Below are 19,534 nucleotides of genomic sequence, written 5' to 3' on the forward strand. Positions count from 1 at the left end.
TGCAGCTGGGTGCTGGACCCCCGGCGCTGTCTCAGTGGCTGCCTGGGGGCCGTGCAGGAGGCTGGGAGGCAGGCCCCTCGCCTCTCCTGTGTGGGCTCTTTCTCTCGGGGGGGCCACAGCCTGGGGCGTCCAACCCTCCACTCCCCCACCCAAGAAAATGACAAACGCTGGTTCCCAGGTGTGCACCGAGGGCCCTCTGGGGCCTGATTCTGGGAGGCAGAGTCCCCAGCTTCCCCGAAAACAAGAGCCATGGCCTGACCCCCTCCCCTCCAAGCACAAAGAGGCAGGGCATGGAGAGGGGGTTTTATTGTGTAAAGGGGCCGATTGTACAGAGCAAAGATTGTACTGACACAGGTGGGGTGAGGGAGACCAAGAGGCCAGAATCAGGAGGATGGGGCGTTGGTATCCTGCTCCCCCTCTCCGCAAGTCATCAGGCAGTGGGCAGGGGCAGGGAGGACTGATCAGCTGTTCCCCCGCCCCCATTACCATATAAGAGCCAGCCAGGCTATATTCATTGACCCAGAAGAATATAGCAGGAGACCCTCAACACCCCACTCCAAATCCCTAAAATGCACGAGGTCCCCTCGTCTGCCTTTCGGTGTCTGTCAGCCCCCAGCCTCCTCCACAAGCAGCCTGGTCACCCTCCTTCTTCCCGGGGTCCTGGCAGCGAGCCGGGCCTGGACCAGGTGGTTTCAGGTTAGGAGGCTTGGAAAGGCTCACCTCACCCTGCCCAGGTGCCTCAAGGGGCCACCCAAGACTCCCTCTTGGGCAGCCCACTAGGGCACAGTGACCTGGTGGCCTCCAGGGCTGGGCAGCTCAGGAGCCAGGCGGGCACTGAGGGTCAGCACAGAAACGGGTCCCGAAGGGGAGCCAGAGTGAGGTGGGGCCCTGGTGGAGGGCTGCAGCCCTGGAGACAGAAGGTCCCTCTCAGTCCAGCCTGGAGGCAGGGGGCAGGGCCGGTCCCCACCATCCCAGCCACGAGGGGCCTCCGGGGTCTGCCACTCCGGACTCAGCCACTCAAGCCCCCAGCCCTGATCGTAGTAATTTAAAGCTCAGAATGGTGGGTCGGCGGGAACATCGGGGGACCAGGGTCCCCACCTTCCCCTGGTCCCTGCCCCTTGCAGGCTTCCATCTTCACACCCGCTGGATCTCAAACAGCTTCACGTCTGTGTCATACCAGACAGGTGGGTCCACGTTCCTGCAGAGGGAGTGGGCTGTCACCCAGGTGCCGGGAGGCCTTGCTGGAAAGACTGGGGAGGAACGAGGCTGTCGTCCTCCCACCCTGATGTTCTCTGCCCCCTTCCCCTGGGGAAGCGGGTGCCCACCCTCCACCAGACAAGACCACCCTGGTTGACTGTCTTGACATTAACCCCACTACCCTAGTGGGGCACAGCCCCACTGAGCTGACCCTCGGGTGGATGCCAGACCCACCCAGGCCGGTAACTGCCCCACCCCCAAGGGGCCCACCTCAGATAGATGACGCCCCACATGTAGGTGCGGAACCACATGGCCGTGCCCGAGTTGGCCTGGTACTTGCGGATGAGGATGGGGTGGGGCACAGGCAGCAGCCCCACCAGGGTGCCATGTTGCAGGAACCGCAGGATCTCCGACTCGTCCGTCAGGCCCCTGCCAGGGAGAGGAGGGTCTCCAACGTGCCCACTCTGAAGGTCAAGGGGAGCAGAGAGCTCACCCTGGACCCCCGAGGCCCATGCTCCCGGCCACACCCCCGGCACAGCCTGGGCTGGCCCCGCAGAGCCCGGCCGCCCAGCCCCGTCCCCAGCCTCACTTGTCAATGCAGATCTTCTCCACCTGGGGAACCAGCACCTGGAGCAGCCTCATGATGGTTTGCAGCGGCAGCTTCGACTTCCAGGAGAGGACCTGGGGGAGGGACGGGGGTTCCTGTGCTGGCAAAGCAGCCCCCAGAGGCTGTGGCGTGGGCTTGACCCCTGACCTGAAACCTGACCCCTGACCTGAAACTCCCCAAGGCAGAAGGCATCCCCGCTCATCACAGGAAGGGCCTGGCACAGCGCAGTGCCCGTACACAGCGACTGCTATTCATGGGAAGAGCGGGGGCCTCTCACTGAGCGTGTACTCTGTGCCAGAGAGTATCCCCTTTGATCCTCACAATGGCGTGATGAGGTAGGGACATTTATTAGCCCCGTGCAAATGCAATTAGTGGTGATCTCAGGAATCATATAACGGGGTGGGCAAGTGATTCGGGGAAGGAAGCTGGAAAGGGTGATTTACTAAGAAAGGGCTGTGGACAACTGAAGCTTAACCCTGCTGGGGAACAAACTCTGGGACGGTGTAGACAGAGGAAGCAACCAAGCCAGAGAGGCCAAGGTCATGAGACAGGACTGAGCCCTAACCTGACCCGGGCCAGTCCTTGGATTTGGACCCATTCCCATCCAAGCCTCTCCTGAGCTGTTCCCAGGGCCAGGAGCCCCGGACCCACCCCCGCACCTCGTACCCGACCTCGTCTGCCCCACCCTCACCCACTCCGACGTCGGGTTCCACTGCCCACCGGCTGATGCGCTGGACAGTCGCCGCTGCTCCCGCCACGCCTGGCTGGGCTCCTGGTCCCGGGGAAGGAATAAGAGAGAGGGGTGGGGGGAGAGGGTGCGGGGGGCGGGGGGAGGGCAGCTCCTCTTCCCAGTCCCTCCCACAGTCTGGAACCGGGAGGGCCATGAGGTCTCCCCATTGGCCCATGTTGCAGGGAGGGGGCTCACTCCCAAAGGAGGGGGTAGCCCAGCCCAGCACCTTTGCCCTGGGTCCCAGGCCCTGCCTGACCCTGCCCAGCCCAGTGACAGGTTTAGGGCCAGGAGCTGACTGAGCAGACCGGGTACAGGCTAGCCCAGCCTAGATAAGGCTGACGGATGAGGAATCTCAAGGCCAGGGGATTGAGCCCGTGACCAATAAACAAGGGAGGGGTCTGTGAAAGGCCCCCCACCCCCAGAGAGTCATCAGTGCCAATCCTGATGCCCTGGGCGCTGGGTACCTGCCCCTCTGCCGCAGAGTGCTCTGGCCCGGCCTACACCTCGGAGGCCAGGGAGAAAGGGAACGCCCAGTCTCGCCCCCCAGCCCTGCCCAGAGTCCCCCACACCTACCTCCGAGGCTGGGCTGCCCTCTGCCGAGTTCTGCTGGGGTGCAGGCTCCAGAGATCGCAAGGTGCCATCTTCTGACACCTGGGACTTCTCCGTCAGCTTCTCAATGCCTGGGGCGTGGGGTGGGGAGCTGTGAGGACTCCTGCCACAGTGCTCCTCCTAGAAAGCCTCTGCCTGGGGCCGGCCCCGAGAGTCTCCAACGTCCCCCCACTTCACAGATGCTGTGCCTGATCTCCCCACGCTCAGCCCCGAGGCCCGGTCCCCCCACCAAGCTGCCCCTCCCGGGCCCCCCGTACCTCCACCCCCACCCTTGCTGCCACTCTGCACAGCACCCTGCCCCTCGCCAGCACCGGACCTGGGGTGGCCACCAGGCTGGTCTTGAGGGTGCCCGGCTCGGCGGGGGCAGCGGGGTGGGAGCCCTCCATGGAGACGCCCTCCTGTGAGCTGGTGCGGGACAAGGCCTCGGGCGCCCTGCGGCGCCGCTGCAGCGCCTTGTGGATGGTGGGCGGGTCAGTGGGCAGGTTGGCCAGCTGGTGGAAGACGCTGCGCTTTCGGATGATGGCGTAGACCAGGTTGGAGTTGCCTGTGGAGAGGAAGCGTGTCTCAGGGAGGCCCCCTTGCCACCCCCTTCACCTGGGTGTCTTCCTGGGAGGGGGAGTTTGGAGGACAGGAGAGTGTCTACCCCAGGGGGAGGCAACAGCACAGGGCACAGAAGAGAGAGAGCCGGGCAGGGCTGGCGTCGGGCAGCATGTGTGGTCTGAGGCTACACCGGGATGCTACCTTTCGGTAAAAGAGCTTCTGGGCTGAGCTCCGCCCCTGCCGCTCCCTGGTACCTTCCGGACCCTCTCAGCACCCAGCACTAAGGGGTAACACCTGGCAGAGCGGGGCGGGCCCAGCGTGTCAGTGTCCCACCAAGCCAGCTGTTCAATATTTTGACTGTCCCCCAAGTCAGGTCACCAGGAAGAAGGACGATATGGCGTGTGCCTGTGCTCTGTCGCCCACGCCGAACGCCCTTGGCTCCCGGGGAGATAACAGACGCTTTCCGGGCCTTCAGTGCCCCATCCACCGCTCTGGTCCCTGCCTCTCACCACCCTGCTCTGCTTCCACTTCAACACATCTCACCCCAGGGCCTTTGCATATATTGTGCTCCCCCCATGTTTTTCTACCCCTCCCCACCCCCATTCATCCCTCATAGATCAGTACAGATATTAATTATTTTGGAAATAATAATAACTGCTAATATTTAGTTCACCAGGCAAGTGCTAAGTGCTTTTTTGGGATTATTTTTACTTAATCTTCTCAATACCCTCTGAGATGCGGACTCCTGGAATTATCGTTATGACCATCTTACAGATGAAGAAACTGAGGCTCAGAGAGGTTATGTGCACACAGTCACAGAGCTAAGTGGCAAGGCCCTAACTGACACCAGGCAGCCCAGCATCTGTGACACCCAACAGAACCATGCCACTCTGCACTTCCCTCTCAACAGATTTAAGATGGCCTGTTTGTCTGGGTGACCATCTGTTTAAAGTCCCCCTCCGTGCCCTCTCCCCAGCTATGAGCTCCACGGGGCAGGGAGCACTCTGCTTTGTTCCCCAGTGAATCCCCTGCACCTGGCACAGGGTTTGGTATGCAGTAGGTGCTCAATAAATGCACGCTGGACAAACAAACAGGGGGGTGGAGGGCCATGCCCTCCTCAGATGGGGAGGTGTCCTCGCCCACTGCCCACTCTGGTTCCTGACCCCGAGGCCAGGCCAGGGGCTTGGACCGGTGCCTCACCGTCAAACTGGTACTGGATGATGTTGTTGAAGACCTCCAGGAGGAAGAAGACCAGGTGGTGGTTCTGGGCGGCAGAGAAGAGGAACCAGGTGGTGGAGAAGGCCTCCAGCAGGTGCAGCAGCTTGTTGGCGGCCATCATGGACAGGCTCTTGAGGTAGGGGGACACTGCAGGGGAGGGGTCGGCTCACTCCTGGGGCCCCCACCAACCACCCCAGCACATCCTGGGCCTGGGTGGGACACGATGCTCCTGCTCCCACACCCTCCCTGCCCCCTGCCTGTGAAGTCCCCCGAAAAGTCAGGAAGACCAAGCGCCAGAGGCTAAGGCCACACTGGCCATGCCCCCTGCAGAGCCCCAGGGCTCCACCCTGGCCCCTCCCCTGTGGACAGCCGCGCCGTTTACAAAGCCACTCACACACTCCATCTCCCCCACTCCTCCCCGCATCTGAGAGGGAGGTGGACAGAGAGGAGACCATCCCCATTTTACAGATGAGGAAACTGAGGCTCAGAGAGGTTCATAAACTTGTCCAAAGTTCTCCAGTTATAAAATGATTGGGCAGGGATACAAACACAGGATCTTTAACTCTTTCTAGGACATCAAGCTGGGAATTCATTGGCGATCCAGTGGTTAGGACTCCGAGCTTCCACTGCAGGGGGCCCAGGTTCGATCCCTGGTCAGGGAACTAAGATCCCACAAGCTGCACAGTGCAGCCAAAAACTAAAAATATTATTTAAAAAATTTTTAATAGAATATCAAGCTGATATTCCACGTATAATTAGATAGAGATTTTCTGCACAGCCTGTGAAGGGGGAGTCGGAAATGCAAGGCTGCACATGGCTTGAAGTCACAGATTGATCTGTGTGCTTCCTTGCCCTGTGTCTTTCTCCCTCGGGATGAGGCAGGGTTGGTGGCTATCTTGTTCACAAATGCATTCTCGGTGAAGATTTGTGGGGTGGAGCCAGTGATGGAAGGTGAGGTTCTGGTCCCAGAACTCACGTCCAACAATGCAGCTAAAGGTCACCAAGGCCCTACAACATCCCACCCACCCTGGAGTCCAAACCGGACCACGGAGAAGTCAGCCCCTCCCATTCAGGACCTTCCTCTCCAAAAAGCAGCCACGCGGAAGTCATGCCGCCCCAGCCCTGGGCCCCCACCTTGCTGGGTCCAGCGCCCCCGTCAGCTTGAGGCCCCTCCCAGCTCGGAGGCAGCTGTCTACAGCCCTTGCTGGTGGGCAGGGCCCTCATCCAAACCTGTGCAGTCCAATACCTCAGCCGCAAGCCACATGTGGCCATTAAGTGCTAGAAACGTAGTCCTAATGGATGTGTGCTGCACGCATGAAACACACACAAGATTTGGAAGACTGGATTCAAAAACGAATGTAAAACATCTCAATAATTTTGTATTCTGGTTACATATTGAGATGATGGTATTTTGGATACAACAGATTACATTAAATATATAATAAAATTACTGTCACCTCTCTCTTTCTTTCCTTCTTCCTTTTTAATGTGGCTACTAGAAAACTGACCAGTACATACTTGGCTGCCCTAATATTTCTATTGTACCCAGCCGGTTTGAACCAGGGAGCCAGCGGCAGGTCAGCCTGTGCCCTGGCGCCCCCTGGTGGTGAGCATGGGGAAGCAGGCTCTGGTCCCCCCTACCGTTGACGACGATGGTGAGCAGACAATCGAAGAGGGGCTGCAGCCGCTGGTGCCCGCTGGTGATGATCTTGTGGAAAACCTGTGCGGGGAGGCAGAGGAGCAGTCATGGGGTCCCTGCCACCTCCAGACTCAGCCGAGGGGACGTTACACCACACCCCCAGGTCCTGGCGGGAGCTCCCTCACCACAATGAGCAGGTCGGCATGGGTGCCGGTGAAGACCGGGATGTCCATGGGCACGCGCACTGAGTAGGGCTTGTTCAGCCGCACCCCGAAGTTCCGTTCGCCGCTCAGAAGCAGCAGGATGAAGACGCCGATGTGCATCAGGCCCACCCGAGCTGCGGCACGTGGCATGGGAGGGGTCACCACGCTGGGTGGGGAGGGGAGGAAGGGAGCCCAGGGCAGGGACCCATCTTGGGGGTAAAGGGAGAAGCCCTTCCCGGGAGGTCGGGGCACCAGGCCTGAGCTGCTGGGAGGCAGGACAGACTGGACGAAACTGCCCCTCCGCGAGGAACCCCCCAGGGATCCTCAGCCCACCCCAGCCTTACACTGATCTGCCCGGGCATCGTTGAGGAAGTAGAGGATGGGCACCAGGATATCCAGCACGTCACTGGTCTTCAGCACAAAGAAGAGGAATTTCTGGGGGGAGGCGGAGACAGGTGGGCAGAGTCAGGGGGAGGGGCAGCTCTGCCCCGCCCTCTCCCTCTCCTGGGAGTCTCCCCAGACGCTGTCCCCATCCCTGAGGCAGACCACTGCCCGCCAGCCTGGGCCCCCGAGGCCGGCCCACCTTGTTGAAGTCGCAGAGCTTCCAGAAGAGGACCAGCAACTCCTGGTGGAACTGGATCTTCTTGGTGGAGTTGGGCAGGTAGGTCTGGAGCAGGGGGTTGGAGAGCAGCCGGGCTATGCCCTTGAGGATGAACTGGAAGTCCTGGGTGGGGGAAGGGCAGGGGCCTGTCCAGTTCGGCTCCCTACAATCCAGGCTTCCTGGCCAGGCCTCCCACAAATGCCTCCGAGCCCCCCAGGGCCTGATCCCACCTCTAGAGCCGGAGGGGCCCAGATGCCAGTGTCATCAACAGCTGTCCTGGGGGCAGCCCCTCAGAAGCTGGGTCCAGGGCAGGTCTAGAGAGCACCCTGCCCCTCCGCCAGACCACAGGCTCCGCATCTGCTCCTAGTGACCTTCTCACATGCACACTGGACTCCTGCCCACCTGGACTCCTTGTTGACAGGTGACATCCTTCCACCCCTCCCCATCGCCCTGTGACACGTGAGGAGCATTCTGTCCTCAAAGAGCTGTCATTCACTGAGCCCCTGCTGCCTGCTGGACTGTGCTCTCAGCTAATCCTCACTACAAGGCAAGGGCACAATTACTGTCCCCATGTCATAGCTGCAGAGGTTAGAGCTCTGGGAGCACAAGAACCTCCGCCAAGGTCACAAGACACAGGAACTCAGGTCTGACTGGCCTTTCTGTCCACTGTCATTCCCCCACCAAACCTGACATCAGAGCCACCTCCTCCTGGAAGTCTTCCCGGCTACCCTCACCCAGTTGAGGCCATCAGCCCTTTTCTGAGTCTCAAGATCCTCGCAGTTCTGCCATCACTACTTCACCTGTGGTGGCCTGAGTCCACAGGGACCATGGTTCCTTCATGTAGGGGTCAGGACTCTCCCTACCCCCATCTCATCTGCATCCCCTCACACCCTGCAAGGCCACAACCTTTGTGGAGGGTGGGCATCAAGAACCCACAAGAGCAAGAGCATCGTTGGACTCACCTCCTCGCGATGGATGCGGGACAGGTAGTTCACAAACAGGTTCTCGGGCCCTGGAGGCTGCAGAGGGCAGAGCCTGAGGTGAGCAGGTGCCTTCACCCCCTGCCCCTACCCTAGGCCTAGGCAGTGCAGCAGTACCCCCTCTGACCCCAGATACCCCCACGAGGTGCCCACTGGATAGCCTTTGCCCAGCTCCGCTAGAGGGGGTGCCACCCGCCCACAGCCTGGCAGGGCTGGCTGCCCTCCCTCTCCCGTCCTTACATCAGCATCACCCATGGCTGTGCCTGTGGTGGTACCGTCCACGGTGGGGGTGGCGCCGTCATGGTCCAAGGTGACAATGAGCACCTGAGCAGCTTCCTCCACCAGGGGTTCCCGGTAGTCAGAGAAGAGCAGGTGGTTGTAGGGGATCCCGTAGCCCACAGGGTCATAGGCACACACGGTGTTGAGGAGGGAGGTGAAGAGGGGCAGGGCGTGTCTGCGGCAGGAGAGGAGGGGCGGGGCTTCAGAGACACCACCCACCAGCCCAGCCCTCCATCCGCCCCCAGCCGTGGCCAGGTGGGAGGGTCAGCCAGGCCAGCCCCCCTCATTCCACAAGGGTTTCAGTGCCAGGCCCCCATCTTCGGGCCAGGGAGCGGAACCAGGAGTTCACCCCTTCCCCCGTAGGAGAGACCCCTCCTCATCCTTGCCTGCATCTGGGACCCAGGCCAGGCTGGGCCGAGGCCAGAAGGACTTTATTACCAAGAGAGGGATGGCCAGTCCTGAGGGGCTCTTTGTAGGATAGCGTGCCCACACCCCTTAGATTTTCACCCCCAGGGGTTGAAGCCTATTGTTTTTTTAAAATTAATTTTAAAATTTATTTATTATTTATTTATTTATGGCTGCGTTGGGTCTTCGTTGCTGCGCGCAGGCTTTCTCTAGTTGCGGTGAGCGGGGGCTACTCTTCGTTGCAGTGCGCGGGCTTCTCATTGTCGTGGCTTCTCTTGTTGCAGAGCACAGGCTCTAGGCGCGCAGGCTTCAGTCGTTGTGGCGCGTGGGCTCAGTAGTTGTGGCTCGAGGGCTCTAGAGCTCAGGCTCAGTAGTTGTGCCACACGGGCTTAGCTGCTCTGCGGCATGTGGGATCTTCCCGGGCCAGGGCTCAAACCCCTGTCCCTTGCATTGGCAGGCAGATTCTTAACCACTGCGCCACCAGGGAAGCCCTTTAATTATTTTTTAAAATAGTTTTTAGAGCCATTTTAGGTTCACAGCAAAATTGAGAGGAAGGCACAGAGATTTCCCGTGTACCCTCTGCCCCAACACGTGCACAGTCTTCCCCACTATCGACATCCCCCACCAGGGTGGCACACTTGTTACAATTGTAGACCCTACATTGACATATCATTTTCACCCAAAGTCCACAGCTTACATCAGGATTCACTCTTTTTTTTTTTTTTTGTCCATGCCACAGCTTGTGGGATCTTAGTTCCCCGATCAGGGATCGAACCTGGGCCCTCAGCAGTGAAAGCACTGAGTCCTAACCACTGGACCGCCAGGGAAGTCCCCAGGGTTCACTCTTGACGCTGTATGATCTACAGCGTTGGGCAAATGTATAAAGGACATGCCCCTGACGTTTTTGAGGGGCAGGTACCCTTCCTTGGGGCTTCAGAGAAGGGTTGGAGGGCCCACGGGGAAGGCGGGCTTCCCCTTGGGAGGCAAAGCATGTGCCCCATCCCCCAGCTCCCAGGCCACAGAATGACTCCGTTCAGAGATTCGTAAGACATCAGAGATCAAGCTCCTCATCTTACAGATGAGGAAACTGAGACCCAAGGAGGTTAATCAAGTGGCAAAGGTGGCCATTTGCCCCATAAGGCTGGTGAGAAAGAAAACTCTGGCCAGCTTTTGACTGTGCCTGGTGGAGGGAGTCACCTGGGTTCTCGCTCCTTCTGGGAGTTGGGGGCGGGGGTGGGGGAAAGGTCAGGCAGGCAGCCAGCAAAACCTGAAGGATGAGGCCTGCCATGTGGGAATCAGAGTCTAGAAGAGGGAGAACCAGACACTGAGGGGCACTAACCCCTGAGCAGCCAGCGCAGCCCTGGGCACAGCTGGAGCTGCACAGCTGGAGCATGTGTACCTGCTCTAAATACTCAATCCAGCCATGGGACATCTCCATGGGCTCCTATGCCCCCCACTGCCCATAAGTGCCCCCATGTGGGCGGGGCTTCCCCACCCTTCAGGGTATTTATCACGCCCCCTCTCCACCCACTGAATAAACTGCACTGCTCAGGGAATTCCCTGGCTGCCCAGTGGTTAAGACTCCGTGCTTTCACTGCCGAGGGCCCGGATTCAACCCCGGTTGGGGAACTAAGATCCCGCAAGCCCCGCAGTGTGGCCAATAAAAAGAAAATAAAATAAACTGCACTGCCCAATACAAGCTACATGTAGCTATGGAGAGCTTAAAATGTGGCTGGTCTGAAGTGAGATGTGCTGTGAATGTAAACTAAACACTTGATTTTGAAAACTTACTATGAAAAGGGAATGCAAAACATTTCAATAATTTTGTATAGTGATTACATGTTAAATGCTAATATTTCAGATATATTGGGTTAAACGGAATACATTATTAAAATTAATTTCACCTATTTCTTTTTTATTTTTAAAGGTCGCTACTAGAAATGTTTAAGTTGCATGTGTGGTTCACATTATATTTCTGCTGGATAGCAGGGCTCTAGATGGAGGACCCAGGCATGGGTCATCCAGGGCCCCCCAATGGGACATGGGACAGAGCTGGCGTAAGGTGTGACTGTTCTTTTAGGTCACCACCACGAGGGGGCAGCACATCCCCTCAAATAAGACTCACAGGGCTGGCAGAGGGCCTCAGCGCTGGGCTGCCTGGAACCAAGAGGAGGAGAAATGGAAGGAAAGGCCAGGGGCCCCTCACCTGTTCTCTGTGGAACAAAAAAACTGCACCCATGGATTGACGCTGCTGCTGTCTGGAGCTGGGGGCAGGTACATGGCCTCAGAGAAGCACGTCAGCAGCAGTTTCAGCAGCTCCATCCTTGGGCAGGGAGGATAGAGGAGAGGGTTCAGTACCTGAGGACCCCAGTTCTCCTGTAGGAGGGCACGCCCACCCTGCCCGGCCCCAGCTCAGGTCCATGAAAAGAAACGACTCCATTTTATCCCTGTGAGGCTGAAGTTGGGTCACGAGCGGGCAGGGTCTCCTTGGAAGACCCCACGCGTGGTTCCCGCTCTGAACTGTTCAGGGGGCCAGGCCTGGAGTCCAGCTACATCCTGAGCAAGCTCACCGGTTCATGTCGTGGTTGTAGTTGGGCTGGGGGGAGTGAGCAAAGCCCACACCGGCCTCCCAGATGTATTCACAGCTGTCCAGAGAGTGGATGTCCTCCGCCGAGTCCTGGGGACAGGGTCAGGGAGAGATCAGGCCAACCCAAGCCCCCCGCTATCCTTGGGGGCAAAGACCCTCATATTCTCCTAAAGACAGACCCTCAAAATGCCCCAGGTGCTAATGCACACGGGAAGAAATGAATGTTCTCAACCTCTTGAAAGCTCCTTTTCCTTCAGTCTGGTACTTGCTCAATCCAGTTTGAGACAGGGAGAGAGAGACAGGGAGAGAGCAGAACGGAATCAGGTGCCCCTGGTGGTGCGTGGGAGTGGGGGACGGAGAACAGTCAAGGTCCAGTCCATGGGTCCACGGGCAGTGAGAGGGCCAGGGCTCCCGTGTGTAAGCCCCACTTCTCCACCCACGGCCCAGGCGAAGACAATGGGCGCTTGTGCCCGACCTCCTGGATGCAGGGGGCAGGGCCGGGCACCAGCTGGCTCCCCTCCAGCCGTGCCAGCCACCACCCCTCCCCGGGACCAGGCTTCCTGGAGCAGCCCCTGCCCAAGGGAATTTCAACCGGCCCCAACCTGGGACCAGAGCCCTCCTCGGCCCAGGGGCGGGGATTGGGGGGCTCTCACCACGGTGCTCCGCCGGTGGCTCTGGACGGTGAAATCTGGGCAGAAGAGCAGGTCAGCGATGGCCAGGAGCAGGGACTCGGCCAGGGGCCGGGCGTTCTCATCATCGTCCTCTCCCTGCTTGGGACACAGCACCTATAGGCCCCCTCAGTCGTAGCTGGCTAAGGAGAGGTGGCCCCAGGACTTGGAGGGGGGATGGGAGGAGGACGGGGTCTGGGCCCAGGCAGACACTCGTGGGCAGAGGGATGGAGGAAGAGGTGGGAGAAGGAACAGGAAGTAGACCCCTAATCACCCCAAACCTCCCAAGGCAGAAGAAGTGGGACAGAGTGGGGAGCGGAGCTGGGACCAGTGAGACCTCCCCACTGACTGGGAGGGGACAGGTGAGCCCCCTAAACCCTAGAGCCTCAGCCCTGCTGGGAATCACTGCCCACCTCCCCACCCCCCTGCCAGTTGCTTGGACAGAAACCCAGGGAGGGGGTGGGGCGGCGGGGGCGGAGGGCCCAGCTGCCCTGCCCCCATCTCTGCCCAGCTGCAGAGGCCGAGACCCCCATGGGAGAGAAACCGAGGGCTCAGGGAGGAAGAGCTGGCCCCCTCCTCAGCAGCACCTGCACTGCCCCTACACCTGCCCTTCCCAAACCCCAGAAGAGGTCTGGAGGAACGTGGCCGGCCCTGAAGGGGTTCCTTCCCTGTCACCACAACTCCACCTCCCGCCCAGCCCCGGCCAGGTCCACAGACCGCTCCTCGCCCGGCCCCGGGCACTGTGGACCAGAAGAAGCCCCTCCAGTCAGGGTCCTCAAAGATGTAGGGCAGCACGCGGGTGAGAAGCCGGCTGCAGTTCAGGACAATCTGCTTCTCCTTCTCCGAATGGCAGCCGCTCTCGGCTCCCTGCACCAGCTTCTCAACAGCCTGTGAGGATGGGCAGAGAGGCACGCTGGCAGGGTGGGGAGTGGGGCCCTGGCACTTGGGGTCAAGCTGGGCACCCCAGGCTTCAGAGGGGGAGAGACAGTGGGGCCACCCTACCGGACCGCCTCTCCAGACAGGGTCAGCCAGCCCAGGAGGATGGGACGTGGGCCAGGGAGCAGCCTAGAGCATCCTGGGAGCGAGACCCAGCCCACCACTCACTGGCTGAGACCTTGCTAAGTGACCAGCCATCTGGGCCTCAGTTTCCTCATCTGTAAAATGGCGACATTGACAGTACCAACCGCACAGGTGAGCTACATGAGCTGACCTATGGAAAGTGTCACCCACAGGCAGCCCTCACAGGTGGCACTGCCACCATCACTTCCCCCAGAGCCCAGCCAGGAGGAGAAATGGGTGAATACTTGGGACCACTCCAACCTGGGTGGAGGATTTCCTGGGTGCCTGTCCTCTTGGACCACAGGGCTGGGCCAGCTCCAGCCTCCCTGGGAGGGTGGAAAATGGCTCAGGTGGGAGTGGCAGTGAGGGGCTGGGCACCCTTCACCTTGTAGCACAGAGTGGCCAGGTTGGAGGGCGACTCCTCTCGCACTGCCCGGATCTCCGCTGCCGGCACCAGTGCAAAGACATCCTGCACCGAGGTGGCCGTGTCCGCCCAGAACTGGTCCCAAAAGGCGTCATCAGTGGCTTCCACGGGCTGTGGGGAGATGCAGTGTCCAGAGCCGCACGGTCTCTTGCCAGCAGGTCCACAGTTTGCCTACCCTGTAGCCAAGGGAGCCCCCAAAAGGGAAGCCCCCCTACTCCATCCCTGCTGGTGCCAGGAGCCTTTCCACATGGGAGACATCCTTCAGCCACCGTGAGCCCCGGCTGGCACAGGCAGGCTAGGGACACTTGACACAGATGGTCAGGGGCCAGCTGGACACTGAATCCAGTAGCCAAAGCCCAGCCCAGTCCCTGAGGGACTGTGTGACCCTGAGTAACTCACCATCCCCCTTTGGCAGGCCCTCCCTACCTGGGGGCCTCCCCAGGCCACACCCCTAAGTCAAGCGCCCAGGGGCCAGAGCCAGGCTGTGCCCCACCCCCTAGGAAGAAGACAAGGGGACATATGCTCATTTCCATTCACCCAGGCTGCCCCCTCGGCCCCAGCCTCCACCCTCTGCTGGTATACCCAACAGATGCCAAATTTAAAGGAGTCATCCCACGGCTCTCTGACAACACCTGCTCCTCTCAGTACCCATCACCTGTGCTGCAGTTCAGGCCACTCTTGCCAGGGCCCCACCTCCAAATTCACCCCCTCAATCCTGCCTCCGCGCTGCCCCCAACACGCATTCAAAACACAGCACCAAAGGCATTGTTCCCTCAGAGTCCAGACCTCGGCCAGAGAGTCAGCCAAGATCACACCTAAACACACATACAAGCCACACACGTGCACGTACACATACACGGACACATGTATATACACAAGTGTGCACATGCATGTGTGTGCACACACATCTGTATTTACTATCCCAACAACACAACCCTGCCATATTTTCTCTTTGCCTTTGCTAAGACTGTCCCCTCTTCCCAGCACGCCTGCCCCTTCTAACACATCCCAAAGTCCCACCGGTCCTATCAAGGTAACATGCCTTCAATACACGTATGCCTTTTAAGTTATATAGTCGGTCATATAGACAACCAATTTGAATCATGAACTCCACTTCTAGAAATCTTTCCTAAGGAAATGATCTGAGAAGTGCAGGTATGAGGATGTTTACTGAAGAGTTGATAACAGTGAAAAGTTGGAATCAACCTAAATAACCAACAATTGGGGAAATGCTTGAAAAGTTAAGGCACCCGCATACAGTGGAATATTACACAGCCATCGGAATCACGTCTTCAAAGAATATGAATGAATGGAAAATGCTCACAGTACAATGTTATGTGAAAAAGGCAAGATATAAAACTAACTATAGGATGATCACAATTTTGTGTTAAATTATACAGGAATAAAAGTCTAGAAGAAAATGACAGAATGTCAACAGCAATTATCTCATGGGGTGGTTATTTTTTTCTTTATATTTTTCTGTAAGTGCACGTATTACTATTTTTTCCTTTTGAATGTTCGTCTGTTTGAGGGGCGTCCAAGACACTCTTACCCTTCTGAATAGCACTTCCTGCAAGAGATCTTCCCGGGTTGCTCCAATCAACCTAGACTTTTGCCTTCTCTGAAAGGGCTGATAATGGGGCCCTGCTACCCCACCACAAACCCGCATGCAATATGCATCAGTCTTACCATCACAGAAAAATATGAATCTTGTTAAAAAATAATTCTGGGGGCTTCCCTGGTGGCGCAGTGGTTGAGAATCTGCCTGCCGATGCAGGGGACACGGGTTCGAGCCCTGGTCTGGGAAGATCCCACATGACACGGAGCAACTAGGCCCATGAGCCACAACTACTGAGCCTGCGCATCTGGAGCCTGTGCTCCGCAACAAGAGAGGCCGCGATAGTGAGAGGCCCGCGCACTGCGATGAAGAGTGGCCCCCGCTCGCCACAACTAGAGAAAGCCCTCGCACAGAAACGAAGACCCAACACAGCCATAAATTAATTAATTAATTAATTAATTAAAAAAAAAATAATTCTGTTCTCTGAAGCCGCTTCTTCCAAGAAGTCTCCCAGAGCTTTGACCAGCGGGCTCCCTCCCACCTTGGAACCCCCCTCAGTCACTCATCATAGTCCCCAACAGGTCTGGGTGCGCTTGCCTGGAGGCCCCATTAGGCCATCAGCCCTTCTCCCTGACCGTGCACTTGAGGCATATGGCAGACACTCAGCCAATATTTGTTCAGCCAAAGGCTGTAATTAGTCCTAGAGAGAGATTCCTTCAGCCCCGTCACGGGGCAGAGCTGAGTGCCAGTGGGGCTGCCCAAACTCAGGCCTGGCCACAAGCCTCCCCAAGGTCCAGGTTTACCCTAGCCCACCCCCCAAACAATGCCCCCCTCTGAGGTACAGGGCAGCATGTGGCTGTGGCCTTCAGGGCAGGCCTGGCACCAGGACGTGCTCAGTCCCAGAACTGGTAGAGCGAGTTAGCTGGGGGAGAGGAACAAAGACCAAAGGAGGGTCACTGGGGCTGGGGTTTGCTGGCCCTCATGCCCTCAGTCCAGACAGCTCTCTGACACTCACTGGGATCCAGGGGAAGCACATCCCCGTGTGGGTGGCCGGGGTGGGAGTGGGGAAGGAACATCCCAGAAAATGTGCAGAGCCCCCCACCATCTGGGAACACCTCTGGGAAGCCAACGTCCCCACCACCCACGTAGCCACTACCCCCTTAAAGGGGCAGACACTCATCAAGTGGAGTTGACCTCTGACCTAGTTCATCAGGTAAGTGTCACCTGGGGATTGAATTCAAAATGAGGAGAGAGCCTTAGGAGGGAACTTGGGAGGCCCCAGGGCAGCCCAGACCTGAAGCAGAGGAAAGTCCCAGCTCTGGGAGCTGGCCTTGAACTTCAGGAGTGAAGACTTTCACCTCCCCCATCCCCAACTTGGGCCTCCCCACCTGGTCCCAGCTGTGGCTCAGACACTTCAGTTTGGTGACCATTAACCTGACCATACCAGGCTAACCTGATGCTACAGGTACTGCCAGGGTCACTGGAACTTTTGTTGGAAGGGGGACATGACTTAGCCCCTGCCTCAGTTACCCCAGCTGGGCTCCACCCAACGCAAGGAAGCTTCTAAAATCCAAGCCAGTTTCTTTGCTGGAGGTGGGCAGGCCCATGCTGCCAGGGGCACTGAGCTACCCTGGTGGGAAACCAGATATTCTTAGCATAGCTTTACCAGGACCTGCTCAGGCCAAAGCCCCCGCCAGCCTGGGGGACCAGCTGCATCTTTTGAACCTCTCTGGTGGCGGGGAGAAGGGAAGGACCAGCAGTGCTCCAGCCTGCTAAGGGTGACCTGTACCGGAGGACCGTGTCACAACGGCATTCACACACACGTACATGTGCACACATGTAAACATGGACCCACCCGGTATCATCTGACCTACGGCAAACAATCTCCAAATGGGCAGGATCTAGGAGAGGGTCCCAGGTCCAGGAATGTGCCCCCTCCAGGGCCCCACCCACACCAGGAAAGGCTCTGGAGACAGAGCCAAAGCTGCTGGCCCTCAGGACCAGGGTCAGGCCTAGCCCGAGGCAGGAAGAAAACAGGATGCAGCACGGGAAGGCAGCTCCGGCCCGGGCCACGGGAGAAGGTGCTGGCTCGGCTTGTCTGCCGCCCAGAGCAAAAATCTGTGTTCACAGCACAACCTCTGAGGGCCTGGGACAGGTGGACACCTTGTGGACACAGCTGGCCTGAATCTCCTTGGGGACACCGAGTGACAAGGTCTGGAAACACCATCTGGGATCTGGTCCCGACTCTTGAGCTGCCCGAGCCAGGTCACTACACAGGGCAGGTGGCCTCATCCCTGAGGGTCTCTCCCTCCAAGCAGCCCAGGCCCCCTCCCACCTGCAGGGCCCAGGGCCCTCCAGAGGGAGACCCAGGCTGGCCTCTGGCTCCAGTCCTGTCCCAAGCCAACTCACTGTCCCCAACTGGGAAACGAGACAGCACCGTCTCAGTCAGCCCTGTCATGGGGCCACAGCCAGGGAAAGATGGAGGCACACTGTATTTCGGGGAGGGGACTGGAGCATGTAAGAATCTTGTCCACGCACATCCTTTGGGACGTGGCCGAGCTGGCCCTGCAGGCCTGACAAAGGACCCTGGCTGCTGAGGCTACAGCCCATATCTCGTTCCTCCAACAAGGTGTTCCCTCCCCAGGTAGGTAAACATGGAGGCCTCCCTCCTTTCCTCTCCCTATGGCCCCGCACTGAGAGGCTGGCCCACCTGCCACCCTCAGATCTAGAAGCCCCATGCCAAGAAAGCCAAGCGCCAGAAATAACCAGGAGCCATGGGGGAAGTGGCGAGAAGCAAGGCCTGGTTTCTATCAAACGCCTCTCAGCTGGGGCTGGACTCTCCAGAGGCCGCGGGTGTTTGCCGGGCTCCTGACCTTTCTCTTGTGGGATCGAGAGAGTGTGGGACCAGAGGTCTGGAGCTGTGACCAGCTGGCTGTGGGGAAATGGCTCCTCTGAACCCACTCTAATTGCCTAGAGCCAGAGAGAGCCCTGGGGGTGGGGGTAGGAGGAAAGTCCTAGATGGCAGCAGGTCCTGACCCCCTTGAAAGCGGGGTATCTGAGGAGTGAGCGCTGGGCATCTCTGTGGCCAGAGCAGCCTGGCTCAAAGAGTGAGGAGAGAGGGGTGGGCAGGGAAGAAGCCTTGCTGGGGCCAGGTCCTTGTGCTGGGGGCAAGGAGGTGGCCTCTGTGCCACTTGTGGACTCAGGGGAGTGTGCAAGCATGGCCTAGGGTGAAAGATACCCTCAGGTATCAAGGGCAGCCTGGACGGTTCTTAGCCCTGACCCAGAGAACAGAGGGTACCTGCAAACACAGACAACCCCACCGCTAGGCCTCAAAGGGGGAGCCCCCTGGAGCAGTGGTCCCCAGCTGGGAACCTGGATTCCATAGACCCGGGAACAGGTCCCCTTGCCAGGTTGCAGCGGTGCCCGCCACTCTGCGTGTTCCCAGCAAGACCTGGGCCTTCCCTGGCCGTGGGCATCGACCTGGGCCCAGCGAGGCCGCTGCCGCTGCCGCGCACCAGCTGTTTCGCGGATCCGGGAGGGCGCCGGCCGGCTTTGTTTGCATTGAGTCAGCCGGGTCTGTGCCTCCGGGACACGCGGGCACCGAGGGGCAGGGAGGAGAGCAGGGAGGTGTTTTTTGGGGGGGAGGAGGCTGGAGATGCGAGGCTGGAGGGGCTTGGGGGGGTGGACAGAGGGGCGGACAGCGGCGACGCCAGCTTGGAGAGTACGCACACGTCAGCCTAAGGTGGCAGCAGCAGCTGCGGGAAAAGGGATGTTCCCGGGAGAGAAGGCTGGGGGTGGGGGCTAAGGGATGGAGCCCTGGGATACAGGCCAAGGGGTCTCGCTCCGGCCCTGGCCTCAGCGTCACCCTCCTGGCCATCTGGTCCCCCTATCTCCCGGCAAGCCAAGTTCTTGCAGTCCCCCAGCCCTGCCCAGCCCCCAGCCCGGCAGGTGGGTGGGGAAGCCGGGGCCCCGAGCGCACCTGCGTCTTGGTGGTGAGCTGGATCACCGCCTTTCGGAAGTTCAGCTTGGAGTCGGCCGACCCCATATCGCTGGAGCCCGCTCCGGCCCGGCCCCGGCCCCGACTCCCGCCCGGGCCCCGGCTCGGTATCCAGCTCCAGCTCCGCGGGCCCAGCTGCTCTCGCAGGAGCGGACCGGCGCACCCCGCCCGCTCGCCCGGCGTCGACCCCGCCCCCTCCTGGCTCCTCCTCTCCGGGCTCCGCCCCCCGCACC

At 59.3% G+C, this 19,534-nt stretch overlaps 1 protein-coding gene across 1 annotated transcript; it reads right to left on the reverse strand.

Moving 5' to 3' along the window:
* Positions 1 to 289: 289 nt before the first annotated feature.
* On the reverse strand, positions 290 to 19,475 carry HID1 (HID1 domain containing). The gene is made up of 19 exons (XM_082371556.1): positions 19,284 to 19,475; positions 13,708 to 13,857; positions 12,981 to 13,151; positions 12,249 to 12,362; positions 11,579 to 11,685; positions 11,215 to 11,331; positions 8,565 to 8,778; positions 8,307 to 8,363; positions 7,327 to 7,467; positions 7,088 to 7,178; positions 6,726 to 6,877; positions 6,543 to 6,621; positions 4,884 to 5,048; positions 3,460 to 3,687; positions 3,108 to 3,214; positions 2,496 to 2,576; positions 1,787 to 1,878; positions 1,468 to 1,626; positions 290 to 1,198 (listed from the first exon to the last, which is right to left on the reverse strand). The coding sequence occupies exons 1-19, from the start codon at positions 19,347 to 19,349 to the stop codon at positions 1,135 to 1,137; spliced, it is 2,355 nt and encodes a 784-aa protein (XP_082227682.1). The 5' UTR covers positions 19,350 to 19,475; the 3' UTR covers positions 290 to 1,134.
* Between the last annotated feature and the right edge of the window lie 59 nt (positions 19,476 to 19,534).

The sequence above is a fragment of the Balaenoptera borealis genome (assembly GCF_965194805.1).
Source record: "Balaenoptera borealis genome assembly, chromosome: 20".
NCBI lineage: Eukaryota > Metazoa > Chordata > Mammalia > Artiodactyla > Balaenopteridae > Balaenoptera > Balaenoptera borealis.